Source organism: Plectropomus leopardus, chromosome 20 (assembly GCF_026936395.1).
Source record: "Plectropomus leopardus strain MGB_pleo_1.0 chromosome 20, ASM2693639v1, whole genome shotgun sequence".
Lineage (NCBI taxonomy): Eukaryota > Metazoa > Chordata > Actinopteri > Perciformes > Serranidae > Plectropomus > Plectropomus leopardus.
The window spans coordinates 17,392,821-17,413,664 of NC_142195.1; the positions used below are offsets into that span (position 1 = coordinate 17,392,821).

The following is a 20,844-nucleotide window of genomic DNA, read 5'->3' on the forward strand; positions in this document are numbered from 1 at the left end:
AGATGTTATGAAAAACAACATATATAACAATTTTCACCATGACAAATCTATAATGTTTATTTCTGATGCCTCCTCTTCTTAAGGAGGCCCCAGCAGCAGTAAGAAGGCAAAAGAAAAGAGCCTCAGCAGAAGTCAAAGCCAGCGACCTTCAGGGGACCGAGACCATGTGTCCATGAAGCTAAAAGCAGCTTCATTCAAAGTGACTGGGGATGAAGCTGGAGCTAAAGGTGACCCTGGCCTCTGCAAAGACTCTCTGGCTGATCCAAAGACCCAGACTGAACCTACAGGTGAAGCAAATGGCACAAACATCCAGAACGCCACCACTGGACAAGCAGCTGCAGGGGAAGATGTGTCGCCATCTAGTGGCCCAAGTGCAGCACTTCAACCAGATACTTGTGATGGACAGGGAGTCATCCAGACAGGTCCAGAGGTGAACCCTGAAGAGACTTCATCACCTCCAGTCAGCCCGGGGAAGGATCTGACCGAGACACCCGAGGATGATGAGTTAGAGCCTGTATCTGAAATAAAGGAGGAGGCAGAAAGCAGAAAGCTGACAGAAGGAGCAGGAAAAGGAAAACAAAACTCTGACAATATTTACAGGTAATTTTCTTTTCTTTATTTTTCTCCTTGGTGAGAACAGTTCATTTTACCTCCTTTATGTCTTTTTGGCCAATAAAACCATTAAAGGAGGAAAGGTTTGTGATTGAGAAGGATGGAAGAGTGCCATAATTTCAAGGGCCTGTTGTGTAACAGGTTGACCCAGATTTGTCAGGTATCAACAGCAAGCTATCTTGAGAAAATTGAATAAAACAAGGCGACGGTCAATTGATGGTGCACAAATGCCCTCAGAGGCTACATTTCATCGCTGGTTGTGTTCTTGCTTGATACTGGACCAGTTTAAAAAAATGTTGCTCCCATTAGTCACTTAGACACAAAAATATGGAAAACAAAGTCCAGGCTGACAAATTACAGTGACTCTCAAGTTTAAAAAAAAAAAAAAATTGTAAATGTACTTAATTATCTGTCCAACACTAATTTGGACACAGGGCCTCAAGATCAGGTAGTAAAGCAGAAACCACCGAATGACCTTTATTATATCAGATGATAAGGGGCTTTCACAAAGCAGCTGAGAGACTTTTTGGAGGTCACATGAAGAAAACTACCTCTTCAGGGTCAAAATGCATCAATCACTCATTGTTTTCAATTTTGAATGAAGAACTTTTACCTTTTTTCACATTGTTATTTTTTAACTTTTATTTAAGTGAAGTAATATGCATGTGTTTGTTAAAACTTACACGCAGTAAATGTTTGTGTGTTTATCTAACAGCACACATTACTGAAAGAGTACAGGAACTGTGGGTCAGTAGGGGAGCAGCAGCAGCACATTTTTGCCCGGGGCCTTAAAAAACACGTTGATGCATCCATGCTCTGTGCGTAAGCCAGGGGGCGCAAATCGGTTTAAACTGTGCGTGGACCCTTCAGGGAAGTTGGACACTACTACTCAGTTTGTGCTGACTTTGCTGTAGACAGGACTTGCCTGGGGCGATGGGTGTGAGGTGAGATGATAACAGGATTCATTACTTCACTTTTTAAAGGCAGCAGGTGATATTGATCGCTTTTATTGATCAGGTGCTGCTGGAAAGCTGCTTCACTGTTGCTCTGATGTTTTCTTATTTTGCATCGATTTGTTCTGACACATAGGAGACCGACTTAAACAAGCCCTTTGTGTGCTCATTGTGTGCGTTTTATAATGCTGTAGTGGACTTATAAACAAAGCCAGAACTTTTTTTGAGGAGTTTGAGGGGTTGATGGACTGTTGCTCTGACTCTGAGCTGTGCAGATTGCATTTTCTTGCTGCTTTCCCAAGACATGCCAAGGTGCCTCATATATTCCACGCATGATAGCAGAGTGCCTGTATCGTGTTACAGTACAGTGTGTGTGCATGTTGTGCTGCCATGCATGGGCGTCCATGTGCGAGCGTGCAGCATCAGCCCATTAGTTCAGCCCTGGGACCGTGGGAAATATGGCTGCATGGTGAATGTATGGGCACATCAAAGAGCTCTCTGTCTCCTCAGCCCTAAATCACAGGTCCTCCTGTCTCTCAGCTTCACCGTCCATTTCCCTTTTCTGTTCTTATTCTGTCCCAAGTGCAGCTCTTCACTTTGCCCGAGTTTGACTGCTTTTTTGGAAAACCAATTTCACTTTAATCTCAGGCTGTTGGTGGTGCCTCCGCTGGCTGGTAAGATTTGACTTTGAAATGAAATGCAGTCGTGGTGTGTCTGGGATTCTCAAATCAGCTGGCATAATATTAATAATACTAGTTTGTTCTTTTACCAGATTGTTTCTCATGGAGCAAAGCAAGTCAACTCATTTGTTGGGCACTAATTTAAAAAAAAAAGAGGTGGAAAAGTGATACCCCACCATGTAAACTCACCTTTAACTACAGCTGAAAGTTTTTATTACTTCCAGCCCTAATAGTGATGGGTATTTTTCTTTTTTTTTAAAGAACATTTTTATAGACATAATTAATTGATTCAACAAAATAATCTGTAGATCAGTGGATAATGACGCACCAGTCAAAGACAGTTTCAAGTGTGTTTCAATTTTATAGCCTCAAATTCCAGTTAAGAGGGATTTGTAATTTTTATGACTTATGACAGCTTCTTTTCTTACATTCGTAAATCTAAGGCTGCATGAAATGCAGGCATGATTCCTTATATGTCTATTTCTATTCAGTTGCAACCAACCACTTGGCCTTGTTTGCTTAGCATTTTTTGTTGTTTTTTGTTAGAAAATGACTTAGAGATTAAACAAAATTCACAACATTAAAGCCTTAAATGCAGCAATCAAACACCTGCAAAGGAGTTTTGCATGGCATTATGTGGAGAAATAGATTTTGCATTTGAAATATAAAATGTTTTTCCAACTTTGACTTGCAAAAATAGTTAAAATCATATAATTTCAGAGCATTAAGTGTTGCTTGACATGAACTACAGCTCTGCTTTATGGCCTTCTTACCATCCAGGTCTGGCGTGCTGTTCCTTTTCAAAGCCTCATGTATGATTGGTATGTTTTTCTATATATAGCTCAGTCACATTCTTTTCTGCATAAATTCAGATGTAATCAGTGCAAATGATGGAAGCAAATACTTCACATTTGTACAGACATTTTTTTTTTAAGTTGAAGCACAGGAGCAGCTTGTGAAGGGAATGTATGTAGAGCTCCTCCGCCGTGGGACCTTTTAACATTCCCCATCCTGCTGCCACGATGGGACCCTTTGATCTGGCCTCTCTGTGGTCATGTGTAACACGGCTTTGCTCTGGGCCCTATGAGACCCATCATGCAGTTGGGAGCTGCGCTGATTGATCTTAACTTGTCCGGGAGTGTAATTGCCCCTTTTAGCTTGCGCTCGCTCAGTATCACAAAGTACCCACAGTACAGCTCCCAGGACAGCAGCGCAGCAGGGGTTTTGACACATGATCCGGACGCCTCGTGAGTGTAAAAGTGTGAGTTATGGAGCCCGAGAGGTTTGAGAGCAACCTTAGATGCTTGGTGGGGTCTGTTATCTGTCTGTTTTCCATGAAGCTAGACTGCAGCATTTTACTCACTGGAGAGGCCGCTGCTGAAGTGGGTCATGGGAATACAGGCGTGTTTTTTGTCTGTGCATTGCACCTGTTACAAGAACAGATCAAACACAGAGACGTGTTCACATGGTTTCAACCGAGGTTTACAGTCTCTTTTTTGTTATTTCATTCCCAAACATTGCCTTCTTTCATCTCTTTTTTTCCCCGTTTTTCCTCAAATTTCTGCAGCCACATGGAGCCAGCAGAAAGCCATGCAGAATATGTGCAGGTAAGTATGTCTAGGTGTGTGTGCATCTGTGTGTGCCCTTATCATGTCCTCTTCTTTCTGTGTCTATGTCCTTGAATGTGTGTGTGTGTGTGTGAGAGAGAGAGATTACAGTATATGGATTTGTGTGCTCTTTCTCGCTCCATGAAACAAGGTCTCTTGTTTCACCGCTCTGTCTTTTTCTGTCAGCGACACACATGATCACATGTAATGCCTGAAATGCCAGTACATAGGAGTTGTAGTTTTTAACCTACAGCATCTCAGCTTGACTTTCCTCCTCCTTTTTTTATTGAATTAGATTTTTTTAATGTGAGCTCACAGATGTAATTGTGGCTGCTTATAGCCCTTAGACGTCAACAGTTGTGCTCATTTTAGCAGGCTCACTCTGCATTTAGCCTAATTCAGTCTGCCATTTAGCTAATTGAATTAGGAGTGAGGCCGTGCTAATGTCAGCACTGTGCAGTTAGGATGCAGCCTGTGCTGCGGCCAGTAGGTGGGGCCATACACTTTGATTTGTGAGCTCCTTAAAGATCAGAGAGCATGTGAAGATGTTTCATGACCTTCGAGATGGATGATGGGGATTCGAACATCTTCTATACCACAAGCAAAGATTAATACAGAAGCTGGGCTTAAGTCTGAGAGCAAAAGTGGGGCACAAGAGTAAAGAAAGTGAAGCCTAAGAAAGGAATGAGGAAAGAGAGAGGGGAAAGAGAAATGAACTATAGCACTTGGGATCTGTTTTTTTATTGATTATCCATCAGAGGTGTAAGGTAAAAGCCTTTTCCTATGACCCTGACCTGTACTCCTTTTGTAAAACAAACATATCTGACTTCCTCTGACCACAGCAACTTGACTATCTCACCAAACTGCCTCCTTTGTTTGGATTATAATATTGGAGGCTGAACAGCAGCATGGAAATGGTACACCTATGTAACGACTTCAGTTTGTTTGCCTTATTATGGCCCATTACTTTCTTGGGGACAGTTCAGCACAAAATCAAAAATACATATTTTTCCTTTTACCTGTAGTGCTATTTATCAGTCTAGATTGTTTTGGTGTTGGAGATATCGGCTGTAGAGATGTCTGCCTTCTCAGATATAATGGAAGTAGATGACAGTCAGCTTTTAGTGCTCGTGTTTAAAAAAAATACAAAAAAATTAACAGTAATGTCTCCCCAGAAATCATAACCCGGTTACTCAAGGTAATCCACAGACCTTGTTGTGAGCAGCTTCATGTAGGAACTATTTTCTTTCTTCCAAACTACATCCGTAAACCTTCAATTTTACATCCAAAGTTGCCCTGAAGATAACTTTTCCTGACTTGAATATTAATGAAGTGATGGAAACCTGGCCTGTTGAGATGACTCAATTTCATTGTCTGCTTTTATTTTGCCAGAAAACAAAATTTTGGACTTTGTTATCCAGGGACAATGGGGTCTGAATTTCCCCATTATCGAAAACCAAAAATTTTTATTTGTCATACAAGTCTACAAAATGATGTACTTCATTGTTCCCCTAGGGACATTTGTCTTGGACTCAGATGCTGCGCTCTTAAATGCCTTTACAGTCACAATAAAAAAAACACATTAGAACAAAACAGCACTTTTTTTTTTTATTTTGGGTTGAACTGTCTCTTTAACCATATCTTTTAACTACAATAATAATCTGGGAGATGAAAAATCAGCATTTTCTTTGCATCAGTTTCTCGTATTTGAGAATATAGACTTGTTTTACAGCTGTGTTTATACACAGCTGTTTAATATTAGTGTAGCTTAAGTGGTAAGCCACCCAGGTCCTCACACATCTCATCTCGTCGTCAGTTTACTTTTATAGATAAAGGCCTAAACATTGCATTTTATATGTGTGGCTGAAAAAGTGTCTTTTTTCTTTTCCTTGAATGTTAGTGTTGGGAACTTAGTGTTACTGTATAAAAGTTCATGAAATTTTTAGGATGTTAGTGACGCAGTGTCTTTTTCAGGCACAGTGACCCACCTTTACTATGAAACTCTGCAGGCCACGGAGACGCCTCTGTGACTTTTACTAAATACTATTAACACTGCTCTCACACGGATACCAAATAAATGTTGCTTGACTTCTTTTGGTCCTGAAGTATTTTAATTTTATATAAACTTGACATACTACTGCTTTAACATACATTTTCAGAATATTTCATGCATGTAATATCGGACGAACATTCAACAAGCATTCATATAGATTTTAAAACAGCAATATTGTTTTCTGCTTTACACCCCAACTCACCCGCTCCTTTCATATCCATTCATGTTAAATGTTATTCTCACTCTCGAACACCACAACAGCTCCTCCCACCACCACCCACTGCCCCACCCATTCCCTGAAAGCTGCCAGCAGTCCCTCCATCTCCTTCCATTTCCCTAAAACATTTATGACAGCTGATGTTTAAATCAGGAGTCGGCTTCACTGTTCCCTGTTATAATGGGAACGACCAGGCCAGTGACTCTCCCCCTGTCTGTCACATGTGCACGCTCACACACGTGTACTTATTTACTTGCCTACACACACAGCTTATCACACATAAATAAAATGACACAAAGTGAGAGAAAGACAGACAAACAAATCTAACATAAATATGCTCGAAGAAAATAAGCAATCAGTAAGAAATGTCCTAAAGCATTCAGGTCAAGCTATTCATGTTTAAGGCTTTATCATAAAAAATCCATCATCATTAATTTTTCATGTGGACACACAGCTGGTCAAGCAGTATCTACTGCCTTTGTTTTTGTGACTTTAAGTGAAAGATGTTAAAAAAAAACAAAAAAACACAGCTTCAAGATGTTTGGGGTTGGTGAAAAAATGTGCCTGACCATGCTGTGTTAGTCAAAACTGCTCAGTTTAAGTGTGTGCTTGTTAAAAAATAGTGTGGATGACATATATGATGTGTCTGGCTCTATGACTGTGTGTGTTTGTTTTCGCCTGCAGCCCAGCCCTGCTTTGTCTCCCGCCCTGTTAAGTGTTTTGGTGCGACTTTGACAGGAGGGGCAGGAGGGGGGAGGTGGAGCGGGTCGGATCATATGAGGTTTATTAACACACGTCTGGCACTAGAGTCACAATGGTGCTCTGAAAAAAAAAGTGTGTGTGTGAGGGGGCTCAGCTGTAGCTGTGCATTACTGCATGTTTGATTATGCGAATGGTTTAAATTTTCAAAATCTGTATGTGTCTGTGCGCCACCTGATTAGATTAAGGCAGTGCCCTGTGGGTGCGTGTCTGTGTGTGTGTGTGTGACTATTACAGTAGATGAATTAATGTGGCGCCTCTGTAAATGAGAGGGGGTGTAAACTGTCAGGGCTGGCCCTTGGTTACACACCCCTGGAAAGTCTCCAGCTTCTGTTCCTGTGCAGACAGACTGACAAAGACTCAGTGCAGACACATTTCTGCACACACATACAGTGCAGCACATACACTGATTTAGCATGAAACAGTTTATTTAGGTCACAGAAAAGAAAAGGGCCCAGATGTGTACTAATATCATTTTTGGCACCTGGTCATGTTAAATTTTACAAAATAACATAAATATCTTAAAATGCAATACAGTACAGTACCCTTCAGCGCCAGTATGGTAAAACCCACAATAGTTAGAATGAGAGTTTTCCATTGCTACACATATCATTTTCCAGTGTTTGCAGCTGAGCAGCACCATTGAGAAATTTCAGTCTGGTCCAAAAAGGTGGACCAAACCACTGCCGTCGCCATCCCTCAAAACTGCTGACTATCTGCAGGCATACTTTGCAAATTGGTTTTCAACTTTAAATGGCTCATTGTCTTACTGCCTTGTGTAATTATGATTTACAGTACAGTGGTCGCTGCCTCAACTCCTGGTGCATCACTTATAAAACACTAAAAGAATATGTGATGTGGTAAAGGGAAAAGTCTTAAAAATCCGAAAACCACATGCAAAAAACCCCAGAAAATCTGCATTAGCTGTAAAAGAGAACCAGTGGTGAAAGACACATTATTGGATATTTGCTTCACAGACTGCAGCCTCACAAACAGCCATTGAATTGAATCAACACCTCTGACAGTCTTATAAAAAAAAAACCCTCTGATATTTGCTGCCAGGCTATGTTATTTTCAGGTGTTTCTGTTATTTTGTCCACCCTCCTCAAGGTCAGCTTGTTCATGCCACTAAGCAGTACACAAGGCCGAGAATAAGGACAAATTCATCTCTCTAAGACAGTATTACACACTGCTTTATTCACACCCAGGATGTGTCTAGTTGCTACAGCAACACATTTTTGTAAGCTTAAGTCATTTTAATGCGATTAAAGCAGGACAGCTGATTTTTAATTGCGCTATTTCACACCTAAATTCATATTTTTCTACACGTCTGCGTGGACAAAGTCGCAGCATTTTCCAGCAGGCCTCCTCTCCAGCTGCATCATTATCGCAGGCTGATGTTTCAAACGGCCTTTGAAACACATATCTGCTGGTTCGATACGGATTAACCAGTCGGCGAATGGGGTCCACCCTGTGAAAACACACTGATGACAATCAGACGCACACGCAGATCATTAGCTGTACCCCACTAACCCCCAACGGAGGTCGGCCTTTGTTTTTGCAGACATGCACGTGTGCACACATAGACACACATAAAGATGTGTGTGCACATATAATCTTGATCTGCCCACGGTGTGTCTCTTTTCATCTCTCACACACACACACGCACACATTTTAACTCTCACACACACTCTCTCACCGTCTGTGTTCTCTTTCTGTCTTTCTCTGTGTGTCCCTCTCTCTCTCTCTCACACACACACACACACACACACACACACACTTTCCTTTCATTAGTGGGACGCTTGCAGGCACATGCTGGGATTCTCCATTGTGCTCCCTATCAGCCTGCGGTATGGGGCTCACTAATTAATATTTAACTGAAGACCGCCTCCAAGCAGGGGAGGAGATGTGTAGATAGAGGTGTGGAAGGAGGGGAAGAAGGAGGCCATGGAGGAGAAGGGAAGGACAGAGATCAGAGAGAGGAAGAGGCTGGAAGGAGGAGGTTAGGCTAGTGATGAGTGGTCGGGATAAGGAGGGAGGGTGAGATGAGGGGAGGAGCACGGTGATAAGGAGGGTTGGAGAAAGGTTGAATTCGAGGGAGTTAAGGGAATGCTGAAAAGAGAAAGGGCAGATTCAATGAATGGAAAACCGTAAAAGGGAAAAGAGAAAGTGAAGAAAACGGTGGAACGAGCACCAGTACAGACGTTTTCTGACAGATGCATTTGTTGTGAATGCAGAGAATGAAAGGAAGTTAGATAAAAGGATTTTGAGTGAGGCAGTAGTGGTAAGGATGAAGCAAGGAAAGAAAAGGAACAAGACAGGAGAAAATTCAGGGTAATGAAGTGTACAAGACACTGCGAATGAGACTCTTTAGTCTCCCCAAAGGCATAAAACGGGGTGAAGTTACAACCATTTTTCTTTCAACCTGTGTCTGCGAAGCGTTCAGTCTATTTCATTAAAACATCTTAAATGAAATGGAGCAGTGAAGGCCGGGGCTAAACAGTCACATTTATCTCCATAATGAAAAATGGAACAATACCATTTTTTATACATTGGTGCATGAGCTTTACTTTGTATGATAACTCACATCTGATATGTTTGTATTGATAAACGTAAGTGTGGCCATATAAAAAGGTGGACTTGTAGACTGTTTGATTGGGTTGCACAATTGGATAATTATCATTATCATTGTGCCTGGCTGGGATCATAATTTTGGTTGTGTGCGTGGGCATGAGTGAGTTAGTGTGTGTAACTGTGTGTATTTGTCTGTCTACTGCTAATCTCACAAACTACTGGATCCATCAGCCTAATATTTTGTGTGCACATGAGTGTATGCTGAGGACCACTCATGGTTACAGTGATTCATAATTATTGAAAAACCTTTTATATTGACTGTTTTTTACTGTCATTGACTGCTGACTTTTCAGTCCTCTTAAACAGCCGGTAGGGGCTGCACGTTTTCTGTAAAATCTGCTTAGCTAAAAACGAGCCTTACCTAGTCTGTTGCAGGACAAATTTTGGCCTTCATCTTGACTCAAAAGCCATCCATCGGAAAGTTTGGTCTTTTTTTGAATCTGCATCTGCAGGTTATTCCATACCCGATATGTTATGATACTCTAAATTTAGGCACAAAACAAGATGATTTTTCCCCATTTTTGTTATTTTCACCACCATTGCGACCATAGGGAGCTGAGAGGGACAGTTCCACCGGGTGCAGCTTCTCCACCTGTTGGCTGAACCCTGTTTTGTTCCGTCTGTCACACAGCACCTTATCACACTGGGAGCATTTTGCTTGCCCAGTTTTATAGACTTGCAGATTTTGTTGATGTCATTTTTACACAATATTCATGCTCTATCTTAAATAAGTGAAAAGGCAATTTAATTGTTTCTTTCTTACTCTGTTTAAATCATGTTTATTGTTATTTCTTACTTTTTTAAAAATTACAATCAAAAGTCCAATAATGAGTGACATGAACCAAAGAGTTATTCCTGTGTTTTACTTATTAAAAATACATTCATCCCTATCATCATATCGTATATTCTCAAGCACGCTGTGGCGAGTCTGCTTCAATTGAGATGTCTTGATCAGCTCAGGTAGCTGGCACACAGCCGCCTGCCAGAAATCTGTTAAGTGCCCTAAGTGCAATTTCTTAGTCATAGCTACTGTATTCTCAATTAAATTATGTGGGATTGAATTGAAAATGGCAAATCTACCATATTATGGTTGTGAGGGATTCATAATACTGTTTTTTCAACAAATTCAGTCACTTGTCAGCTCGACTCAAGCCATAGTTCTTCTTAGTTGCTGGAGAAAAGTAAGTAAAAAGAGCAAGTTACTGATTGATGCACCAGGACATCTACCCTTGAGGGGTTATATCATAGTGCAGAGCACAATATATTTTTCTCTATATCAAATATTTCCAGAGAACACGGTATGACTCAGTTTCGGTGAATCTGCTGCTTTAATGTCACAGCTCCCCACAGCAGCCATTTGATATCTGTTTGACTCAACTTAACTCATCTGAGGATGCAGACTGACGTGGAAACGCGAGCTTGTGCACTCAGAATGTATTCTGCCTCAAAATAGTCAGAGGATGTGCTCCTCTTGGCACGACTGTTTTCACTTGTGCAAATAAAAATACTTAAAGGATACAGAGCTGTGATATAAAAACAATATGTTTCAAGTGAAGTGCCTTTTAACTAATGGACCTAGTAGCGCAATACATTTTCATTATGACCTGTCTGAGTGGGAATTACGCCCCTAACACTGCCAATTTTAATGCTAATCTCATATAGCTGTCCATGTATGCTTTAAACTCTGCATCCATCATATTGTCACATGTGTTTTTCCCACAGCATGTATTTTGAGTTGCTTGTGTGTGGCGCAGCAGCCAGATGCAGAACGCTGTATGTTGTGATTGTTTTGGCACGGTATTACAGAGGATTGAAGGAAGGAAAGCACAGGGCCCCTCTTATGAGATTATTTGTGTCCCTGCTGTGTAATCTGTCTAATCCAGCACTGGATGGTTTGAGATTACATTAAGAGGAGTCGCTGCAGTTAATGAATCCACCCTGTGTCTTGTAGCGCCTTATCTATGGGCCTTTTCTCTCTGCCTGTGACCCACAAGCATGCATTCGAGAGGCAGATTAGCAAAGTGATTACCGGCTTCATCTGATGCCGCGTGCTTCTTTGAGGTCATCTGTGCACTGCACAAACAAAGTAAGAAAAAGGGGCCTACAGTATTTCTTTTCACCTGGTATGTTCTCTCCTTCTCTGGCTGTGTCTCTCCCTCGCTTCCCCTGCAGTGGTGCAGACCCGACTAAATGCAGTGTCAGAATTTTGGATGCTGTCAAGTGCTCTCGCAGTGTTGCCATGGTGAGGCGTCCTCAATGATGTCACTCACTCAGGCCTCTGGAGACAGAGCCCCACCCCTCCTGACATCTCCCTACCGATGTGTGTGTGTGTGTGTGTGTGTGTGTGTGTGTGTGTGTGTGTGTGTGTGTGAAATGGGCCGGTGAAAATCACACCGTGTTATCCTTGAAACACCTGCCTGTGTGTTTCAGCCTATAATGAGCTGTCTAGCTGCAGACTGCATGGCTTTTTACAGACACATCATTATATTCTGCTGCACACACACAAACATACACACATATTCTCTCTCTCTCGCTCTCTCTCTCTCACACACACACACCTAAACATTTTTATCAACACTATTTCACAGGAACCAAAAGCTCTGGAGCTCCTGCTATCCCTCTTAGTGGTGTTTGTGTGTGTGTCGATATGTAGGTGGAATAAAAGGTGTGAATTTGCATTCAAGCGTGTGTGTGTGTGCGTGTGTGTGCGTGTGTGTGTGTGTGTGTGTGTGTGTGTGTGTGTGTAGGGGGGGCACCCCTGCTGAGTTCCTTTCATGGCAAAAGAAAGGTTAGATTCCTTTGGGAGGCTGCACTCCTCCTCCTCCTCCTTTCTCCTTCAACCCGCATCTTCTTCATTCATCAGCTCATCTTTTGATTACGTTTTTTTCCCTCCTCCCATCTTTTCCTACTTTCTCCTTGTTATACTCCTTCCATCCTCCCCACTCCCCCTCCACCCCCTACCCCGTGTCAGCATTGTCTCAGCACTGAGCACCGGGGTCGTCGGGTGGTTGGGTGGGTGGCGTTCTCTGCCTGCAATTCGACAGCACTCCTTTCTGCTTGTGCCTGCTAGCATGCACCCCCCCACACCTCCCTCCCTCCATCCATCCATCCCTCCCACCCTCTCTCTCTCTCCCTCTCTGGTCCGCCCTCCCCCCACCCACACTCCTTTCATCAGCAAGCAATGAGGTAATCCCTAGCAGCCTCGTGAAGTGCAGCAAGTGCAGTGAGAGGGAGAGAAGCGAGAGCAGAAGCGACAGAAGCCGGTGCGGGGCAGAAGCAGCCGAGATGTCAGGAGCTGCAGTATCTGTGGCTGTTATCAGTACCAGCTGTTAGCGGCTCGCTCGTAGCTTGTAGCTGATGTGGTTTTACCAGCAGCTGCTTGCAAGCTGTAGCTGTTTGGTGTTAGCTGTTTAGCTTGTAGCCTGGTTTTGTAGTGGTGGCACTATGTTGAGGGGCTGTTAGCCAGGCAGGCAGGCAGGCAGGCAGGCAGGCAGGCAGGAGAGGAGGCTGGCAGGGGTGGGACAAGCTTAGCCCAGGGGCTGGGGTTGAGACTGGACTCCCTGGGTGGGGGGTAGAGATAAAGAAGAGGAAAGAAAGAGGTGAAGTAAAAAGGAGCGCAGGGGGAAGGCTTGAGGAAAGGTATCAGAGGAAGGTGTGCACCCACCATGACGGAGAGGTGTAGTCTGTGGAGTGCCCTGTCGGCTGCAGCATGCTGCTTCTACAGGGGATCTTTCATGCAGGTGCAGGTGAGTGAGCATCTATTTGTTTGTTTGCATGTGTTTGTGATACAGAAGCAGAGTGCCCGTGCTTCCTGGTGTGTAACAAAGTGCGTGATATGTCACCACCAGGCATATGTGTGTCCTGATTTCATATAGCCAAGTTTCTGTACATTTGGCGCATTTGTCTCCGCACGTGTGTGTTTGTGCTTGTGTGTATTCGCGGGAGGTGTGCTCGCTGTTGGCTCCTCTCCTGTCCCGGCAGCCGGTAATGTCAGCCTGCCTGCGAGCTGGCAGACTGATGATATCATAGATGCTGTACAGTACTTGGGTGTCAGATGGACTGTGAGAAATCCTGGAGAGAGATGGGTGAGGGAGGAGAGGGTTTTGGGACCGAAGAGAGAAAAAGAGAAAGGGAAAATGTGATTTTGTATATGAGAGGATGTGTGAAGGGTACAGTAGAGAGAAGCGTATCAGTTTTACTTTGGTCTAATTCTGGCTTCATGCCTGAAACCTAATATCTGACCTTATTCCTGAGACAAAATGACACCCACAGTGTGTTTTGCATGTGTTTACAGTTTGTTTCTATTCTTGATATTTCATGCTTTTTGGCTAAAAGCTGTAAAATGTCAACTTTTCAGGGACCCAAAAATCAAAGAATCATGATTATTTGGTTTTTTTTTGGCATGGTTTGGTTTTCAAAGCTAAGGCGTTGAAGAATATTCCCAAACATGAGACACAAGTGTGGGAGCATTTCACATGATAGCAGCGACAAAAGAATTCTGAAAGCGAATTGGTAATAGATGAGATAATAGGAAATAGTAGACTATGGGGAGCTAAAAGATGTTCTTGCCTGGGGTTATGAATGTGTGCTGGACTGAAGTAGTTGAAGTTGAAGCTTCTCTTCTCTTCTCCTCTCTTCTCTTCTCGCTGCCACGTTGTTTGTAGCTGACTGTGTTGCTATAATTATTGCTTTACATGAAACGGGAAAGCCTCAGAGTTGTGTTTGTCTGTGTGGTTAAAGTGTGTTTCAGGGCAGTAATCCTCATGTTGGGTGATGGCGTGTCCCACCTTGTCCCTGGCAGCAGGACATTTTGTCAGTGTGACAACTAGCTGAGACAGTCATGCTGGATTACTTGTTGTTTTGTTCTAAAAACACACATCTGTCTTAGAGAAAACATTGAAAGAGAGAGAGAGAGGGATTCTTGGCGCTCTTCTTTCTAGGTTTTTGGAAGCATCTGCTTTTATTTAGAATGAAGTGTTTCAGAGTAATGAAGTTATTTTAATTGAATCTGTCATGGGGTTCCTGTGAAGTGGTGGTGTTGTGTTAGGGGTATGTGTGTGTGTGTGTGTGAGCAGGGGGTAAATTAATTAGCAGTTGCTGAATGGTTAGAGTTAAGTGGGAACCTTTCTGCTGTTAAAAAAAAGAATTAATTCCCTTAAACTCTTGTTTGTTTACAAACAGTGTAATTTTGTCTGTAGACTTATATTGATTCCCCAATCCATTCTCACTGAACGTAGCCTGTTAACACAATACTGTGTGTCATGAAACCCAAACGGTGTCGGCTACCCAGAGAAGTGACGCTTTAATCATTACTTGTTCTGCGCATTCGATGTCATGTTGATGCTGCTTCTTTACCTCCAGGGGGTACACATTTGTTATGATATCCACACGTTTCTCTTAGACACCTTCAACTTGTGATTGAATCTCCTTTTATCTGAAAAGATAAAGATTACTCACTGCTTGGATGGTGTGTGAAATTGTTAACACTCAAGGGAACCAGTTATGTCGATCTCGATCTTCTTTTTAGTGTTTTATGCTAAAAAAAAAGCACCAAAAAATTCCATCACTAATGAATGCAGATTGTCTTCTTCATGCCAGCTGATTGCTTCATGAGTGTTCATTAGTGGTCAGTAACCACAGCAGGAAAAACTGCTTCCACTACAGAATTTTTGAATATTTTAACCATTATATTTTATCTTAAGAAACTGTTGACACTTCATAACAAAGTTTTAAAACCATAATTCCAGCCAAAAGAATCATGTACTATAATAGGCTTAGATTTGGAAGAACATTTGTGGACCCCCCCCCCCCCCTCCAAAAAAAAACAACAACTGACTTTTGTTTTTATGAAATTAAGGACATTTCCACCATAAACTGATGCAGAAAATGCACAAAGTGTTGCATAATGTGCATGTCCTGCTGGAGGATGCACAACCCCCGTTTCATTTTTGTCCTACCCAGTGTTGAAACAAAACCAACAACGTTGCTATAAAACATATATTTACATGAATTTATAATTGATTAACAACTCTGCACTGTTCCACTCCGGGACAGTGGACAGCTCATCAGCTGTATCAGTGGAGAGATTACACTTGATCCCCTGGTCTAGACTGCAGTATGCTAACTATGGACATGCACACGCACACACACGCACACACACACACACACACACACACACACACACACACACACACACACACACACACACACACACACACACGGACATGCAGCTTAACCATTGTGTCTGCATTATACCCAGTGCTTCCAGCGCATCGATGAAACTGGGACAATGTAACTGTCCGCTGAACTCCCGCAGCGATAAAACCCCCAATGATTCCCCAGAAACAGACACACACACACACACACACACACATACAAATACATTAACAGATGCATGGACACACAAACACACAGAGCTGCCCCCTCGACTTAGATTGTTTTTGAAGCTAATCCTTTCTTTTCTGTGAGCCACTTTCCCTCTCTTTCCCCACTGTCTCTCTCTTTCTCTCTCTCTGTGTCTCTCTCCATCTCTGTCTCTCTCTCTTTCCCTGTCTCTGTCTCTCTCTCGGCCTCTCGACACTGTAGCCTCAGTCCCTGCTGACCCGACCAGCATGTGGCAGCCGTCATGCCAGCCAGCAGTTGGTCTCTCTGTCCTTTCACATTCCTGCAGCCCGACTGTATCTGGAACGCTGCTGTCGACCTCCAACCTCGCAACATGGCACCTCTCTGCCTTCCAGCCCTGTGCACTGTTAACCAAGTTTCTGTTTGTGCAAAGGGACTCTTAGCAATACAGCACCTCATCTTAATTATTCTGCATATTGTGGACTAATATAAGGCTATAATATAACAATACAGTAGAATGTAAGGCTTATTTCTACTGAAAAATACCAAGAGATGAGATTTTTATCTTGATTCTACATCACTATGCACCCAAGCATTGTGTTTTCTGCCACAAGAATGTCCTGATCACCTTAGTTTAGTGTAAATGAAGGACTCTCGTGACAAATAAAGCTCAGAGGATCCTCTGGTTAGAGAGTGTGAAGAGACAAATGGGGCTTAAATGCAAATGAGTGGCCGATTATGCACCAGAGTCCATCTAAGTAAGGAAAAACACAGGATGATGGGGTTACAAATTATACTGCAAAAATCCGGTTTATACCAGGGTAAAAATAAAAAAATGATAATATTAAATAAAAGTATAAAAACTGATACATTCACATATTTTTTAAAAATAAAAGTGGAAATATACAGCTGTAGTGATACTAATAAGTCATAGAGCTCCATATATTTCATGCAGAAGGAGGATTTTTTTCACAAAATCCTGCAACAAATATGTCATACATATTAAAGTGGCCAGCTTTATTGCATACATGTCCCCTTTGTTTGTCTCGTCTATGATTTATCCTCAAGAGAAGGTCACAGTTTAATAACCGAAATTGAATCGGTACCGTTGGCTGTATGTCCTTTCTATAGTGCCTCTTTTACATATTACATCTCTACACAGTGCACATTCTGGACTTTGATTTTATTACTTTACAATTTTACAATTAACTTTATTAAAAAACCCTGTCTCATATGTTCTCGCCTTCTGCAATTTAGTCGGATGTACTTTCATTGACATCTGATACTTTTTAGATTTAATTCCAAAAGGTGATCTTAAGTTCAATGGGAGATCTTGGTTTTGGTCCAGTCAGTCAGTCACAGCGGGTTAACCAGCAATCTTCTTGTCGGTCAGATCCCCGGGGGGTCCCAGTGGTTTAGTATTAGCTTTACCCATCACCCCACTCTACGTCTAGTCAGTGCTAAGCTAGCTGTAGAAGATATGGCCCTGCTAATGCTTTTTTATGTGTGTGTATGTGTGTGTATCTGTCTGTCCAAGCCAGAAAGGGAGCCCAAGCCAATTGGTATGTTTTAGTATTGAAATATTCACCATGTAATCCCCTCTTCTCCACTCCTCCTATCTCTCTCTCCCTCTCGCCCTCCTCCCAAAAGCTTTTCACCACAAATCCTCTTTTGGCGTGCCTGCCTGTCACACCCTCAGGCTCATAGTGTGAAGGGCAGCTGTTTGTGTGTTTGTGTGTGTGCTTAAATTGCCTTGTTCCAGAGTCCGTATCCTCATTAGAGCACTGTGATGTTTTTGGCAGTAATGAGGAAAAAGCCTGCATTTGTGTGAGTGTTTGTGTCAGCTTTGTATGTGTGTTTTTCATGCGTGTGTGACTGTGTGTGTGTGTGAGTGTGTGTGTGTGTGTGGCGCTGCAGACCATTCAGTGAATTTGTTTTTCATTCGCATTTCTCGGCTCTCAGCCCTTCCTTGGTTTGTTTTTTGCCTTAGCTGGAGAAAAGGATTAGTTTAAGCCAGCGAAATCGATCAACAATTCTTTAGATTAACTACTTTATACAAGTTTGTTTGACGCTTGTAACCTCGCTCTGAGTTGGTAAGAGTTCCTTGGAGTGAGTTTCAAGTATCACTGAAACAGCTCCTCATACCAGAACAACAAAATATGTTTTTTGTCATTGCCTTCCCAGGTGACCCTTTTGAGCATTTCCTGATCTGGTGCCCTTGTCAGCAGGACAACATCGTTTGTGCTCTTAAAAACCCACAGCAACAAATGATATAAGCATTTTCTAATCTGCCATATCTGTGGTTAAGTTTAGGTTACTTTTGAAGGAAAGCTTTGAGTCATGGTTTTAAGAAACCCACATTTCTGAAACTGTTTGTGAGAGATGGGATGCAAACCACAAAATCAGATCCTTTTAAAGTCCAACTATTCACGTCGACTGCCTCTTTCACAGGTTTTGGGGTGCTACAATAACAGTGTGCTACTTCAGCTTTTGCTCCTGAGAGAGAACTGTCATTATTTGCACAATTACAAGATGTTTCTTGCCAAGAAAATGTGAACGTAGGTTCAGTCAAAGATAGGCCTTCAACCATTATTATGATATTGAGTTGCGGTAAATGCACCTGCACTTGCATTGCTCTTGTCTTCTGACCATTCAAAGCACTTGAACTCTACATGTCACATTAATCAATAAAGTTTAGCATGTTGCCTAAATATATTTCAACATTACCTTAAAACTACAGCCGCCCTTAACCTTCTTATCAAAGCCAGCAAAATGATTGAAGTTATGTCCATATATTTTGCAAGCTAACATGATGGCAGAATAAACAGCAGAGTTTTCCCAAATATTATATGACTTGGATGGGGCGCTTAAGTGTTTTTTCTCAGCACTAAACTAACAGGAAAGAAAAAACTGTGTTGATACACGTTTACTGTCATTGCTAGTCAAATTTAAATTTGTTACTTTTTGAAAGGTGTACTGCATTATCATGCTATCATATAATCATTATATCAGTGGCATAAAATGCTGTTGAAATGACAACAATGTTGTTTATCGCAACCATTTCTGAACATTGTATCCTCGTAAAACAACTTGTATGATATCCCACAAATTAGTGTCTCACAAATGTTGTATTTATTATATTACGTACATAGGTTTAGGAAAAGAAACATGGTTAGGCATCGTCATGTTACTTAATTACATAAAGTTATAGACTTAACATAAAGTGATGCAGGCTACATTTGGGAAAAGAAACATGTTGATGACATACTTTAAAATTATTCAAAATTCAATTGTTTTCACATATAACACAAACATCAGCTTCCTTGGGGAAAGTCCTGTGTTTGTTTGTTTGTTTACACAAATGGCTTCTTTTTTTAACTACCGTTAGCGCATTAGTCGTGATCACAGCCTTACCCATAACGTGTTATACACGAATTCTGGTACAATACCTTTATGTTTACGTACGAACAATGCATGAATACAGCCTGTTCTGTGACAGTATATCATCCAAGAAAAGTACTTATCATGACAGGCCAAGTCAAAGACACGTAAGGAAATGACCAAAGAATGTGAGCAGCAATAAGGTGATGTAACATCTAACACCATTTAATACCTGCAGTAGCAAACTAATACCTAAAGTGATTGTGCCGTGACTCCAGACTTTCATCGGCTGCCTCACAGTAAACAGGAGGCTTATATCGTCTTGGCTTGAAGGCTCTCACTGTGAAGCAGCTAGAGGAAGTGTTGAGTAAGCTTTAACAGCAAACTAAAGAGTCCACTGCCATCTCATTCTTCAGCAGTACTTTGTCCTGCTGATACATCGTGCTCAGGCTTTCTTTTAATCTTCATCTTGGCCTGTGAGGTCAGAGAAAACACTAAGTGTTCCTTCAGCTTCCGAGGCAGCTCACTCTATAAGGTAGAAAGAGTACATCGAGTCCTGTGAAGATAAAATGCGGATTAACAGACTCGTTGACATATGGTTGTTTTCTTTAATCAAATAATGTTAACTTTTTTGCAAGGTTGATGGTATACATTAAAAGCTCAGCTAGAAAAAAGATGAGACATAAGAGCAATCGTGATGGAAATAGTGAAAGAGTTATAAATATTGTAATTTATAAAAAAAATATAGCCAAGCTGCCTGGTAGAAATGCGTCTTTGGGCGCTGTATGGTTCAGCAAACTTTAGTGGATAACATGCTTATGGTTCAAACAAGTGAAAATGCAAAACTGGCCTCTTTATATCATGACTTTTAGCTGCAGGCCAGGATCATAGAATTTTCCAGCTCAGTGCTTCATGTAATCATCTGCTCTCTCTCCCTCTCTTGACATGATAGAGGAAAGCTTAAAAATATAAGAAAAGAAACGTACGGTAAATGCTTCTGTGCATTAAGTCTGGGCTCTTTAAAGAGGAGCTGGTGGAGGAAAGAGATTATTCTCAGGAATACCTGCCTGAAGGTTAGAGATGAAAATGCCTCGGGATGTTATAATTATCATCGTCTCTCTTCACATTTAAGATGTAGGCGTGAAAGTAATTACTTTGGTGAATATTTACATTTCACTTTTTATCTTTTAGTGCCTTTGCTGCTATAGGAACTCAAAAATGTTCAACACTGTTCTGCAATTCATGCAATCTCAACCTATTTTGTACTTAATTCTTTGTTCTGCTTACTGAACCTGATTTTGGATTATGAGAGCTGGGTAAAACATGCCTAATTATAACAACCTTCGCCTCACAGAAGTGTTATGACGAAAGGCTGAATAAAGAGAAATGAGCTACAGATGATCACAAATTGCAAAAGAGCTCTCAGTAACTGCGAACATAAAGGTGTAATTTCACACTGATCGTAGGTTGATGGCATCGCCCATTAGCACAGTTTATGTATTGCATCCACTTTGCTCGCCATTGATCGGGAATAAGAATAATATTCCCCTCTCTCCTCCTTTTTTCCTTATCAGACTCTCTCTGTTCACACTCACTTCTCTCGCTG

General features: G+C 41.7%; 1 protein-coding gene across 7 annotated transcripts in view; it reads left to right on the top strand.

Annotated features, from left to right (window-relative positions):
• Window positions 1-20,844, top strand: part of sh2d3ca (SH2 domain containing 3Ca) — a 78,199-nt gene that overhangs the window by 14,452 nt on the left and 42,903 nt on the right. For 6 of the 7 annotated variants that reach the window (XM_088070604.1, XM_088070601.1, XM_088070606.1 and 3 more), the window contains 2 exons: window positions 84-600; window positions 3,813-3,852. In XM_088070604.1, the coding sequence (XP_087926730.1) occupies window positions 84-600; window positions 3,813-3,852 (557 nt within the window). Of the gene's footprint in view, window positions 1-83; window positions 601-3,812; window positions 3,853-12,697; window positions 13,262-20,844 lie in introns of those variants that run through there. The other variant, XM_088070608.1, reaches the window with a different exon arrangement.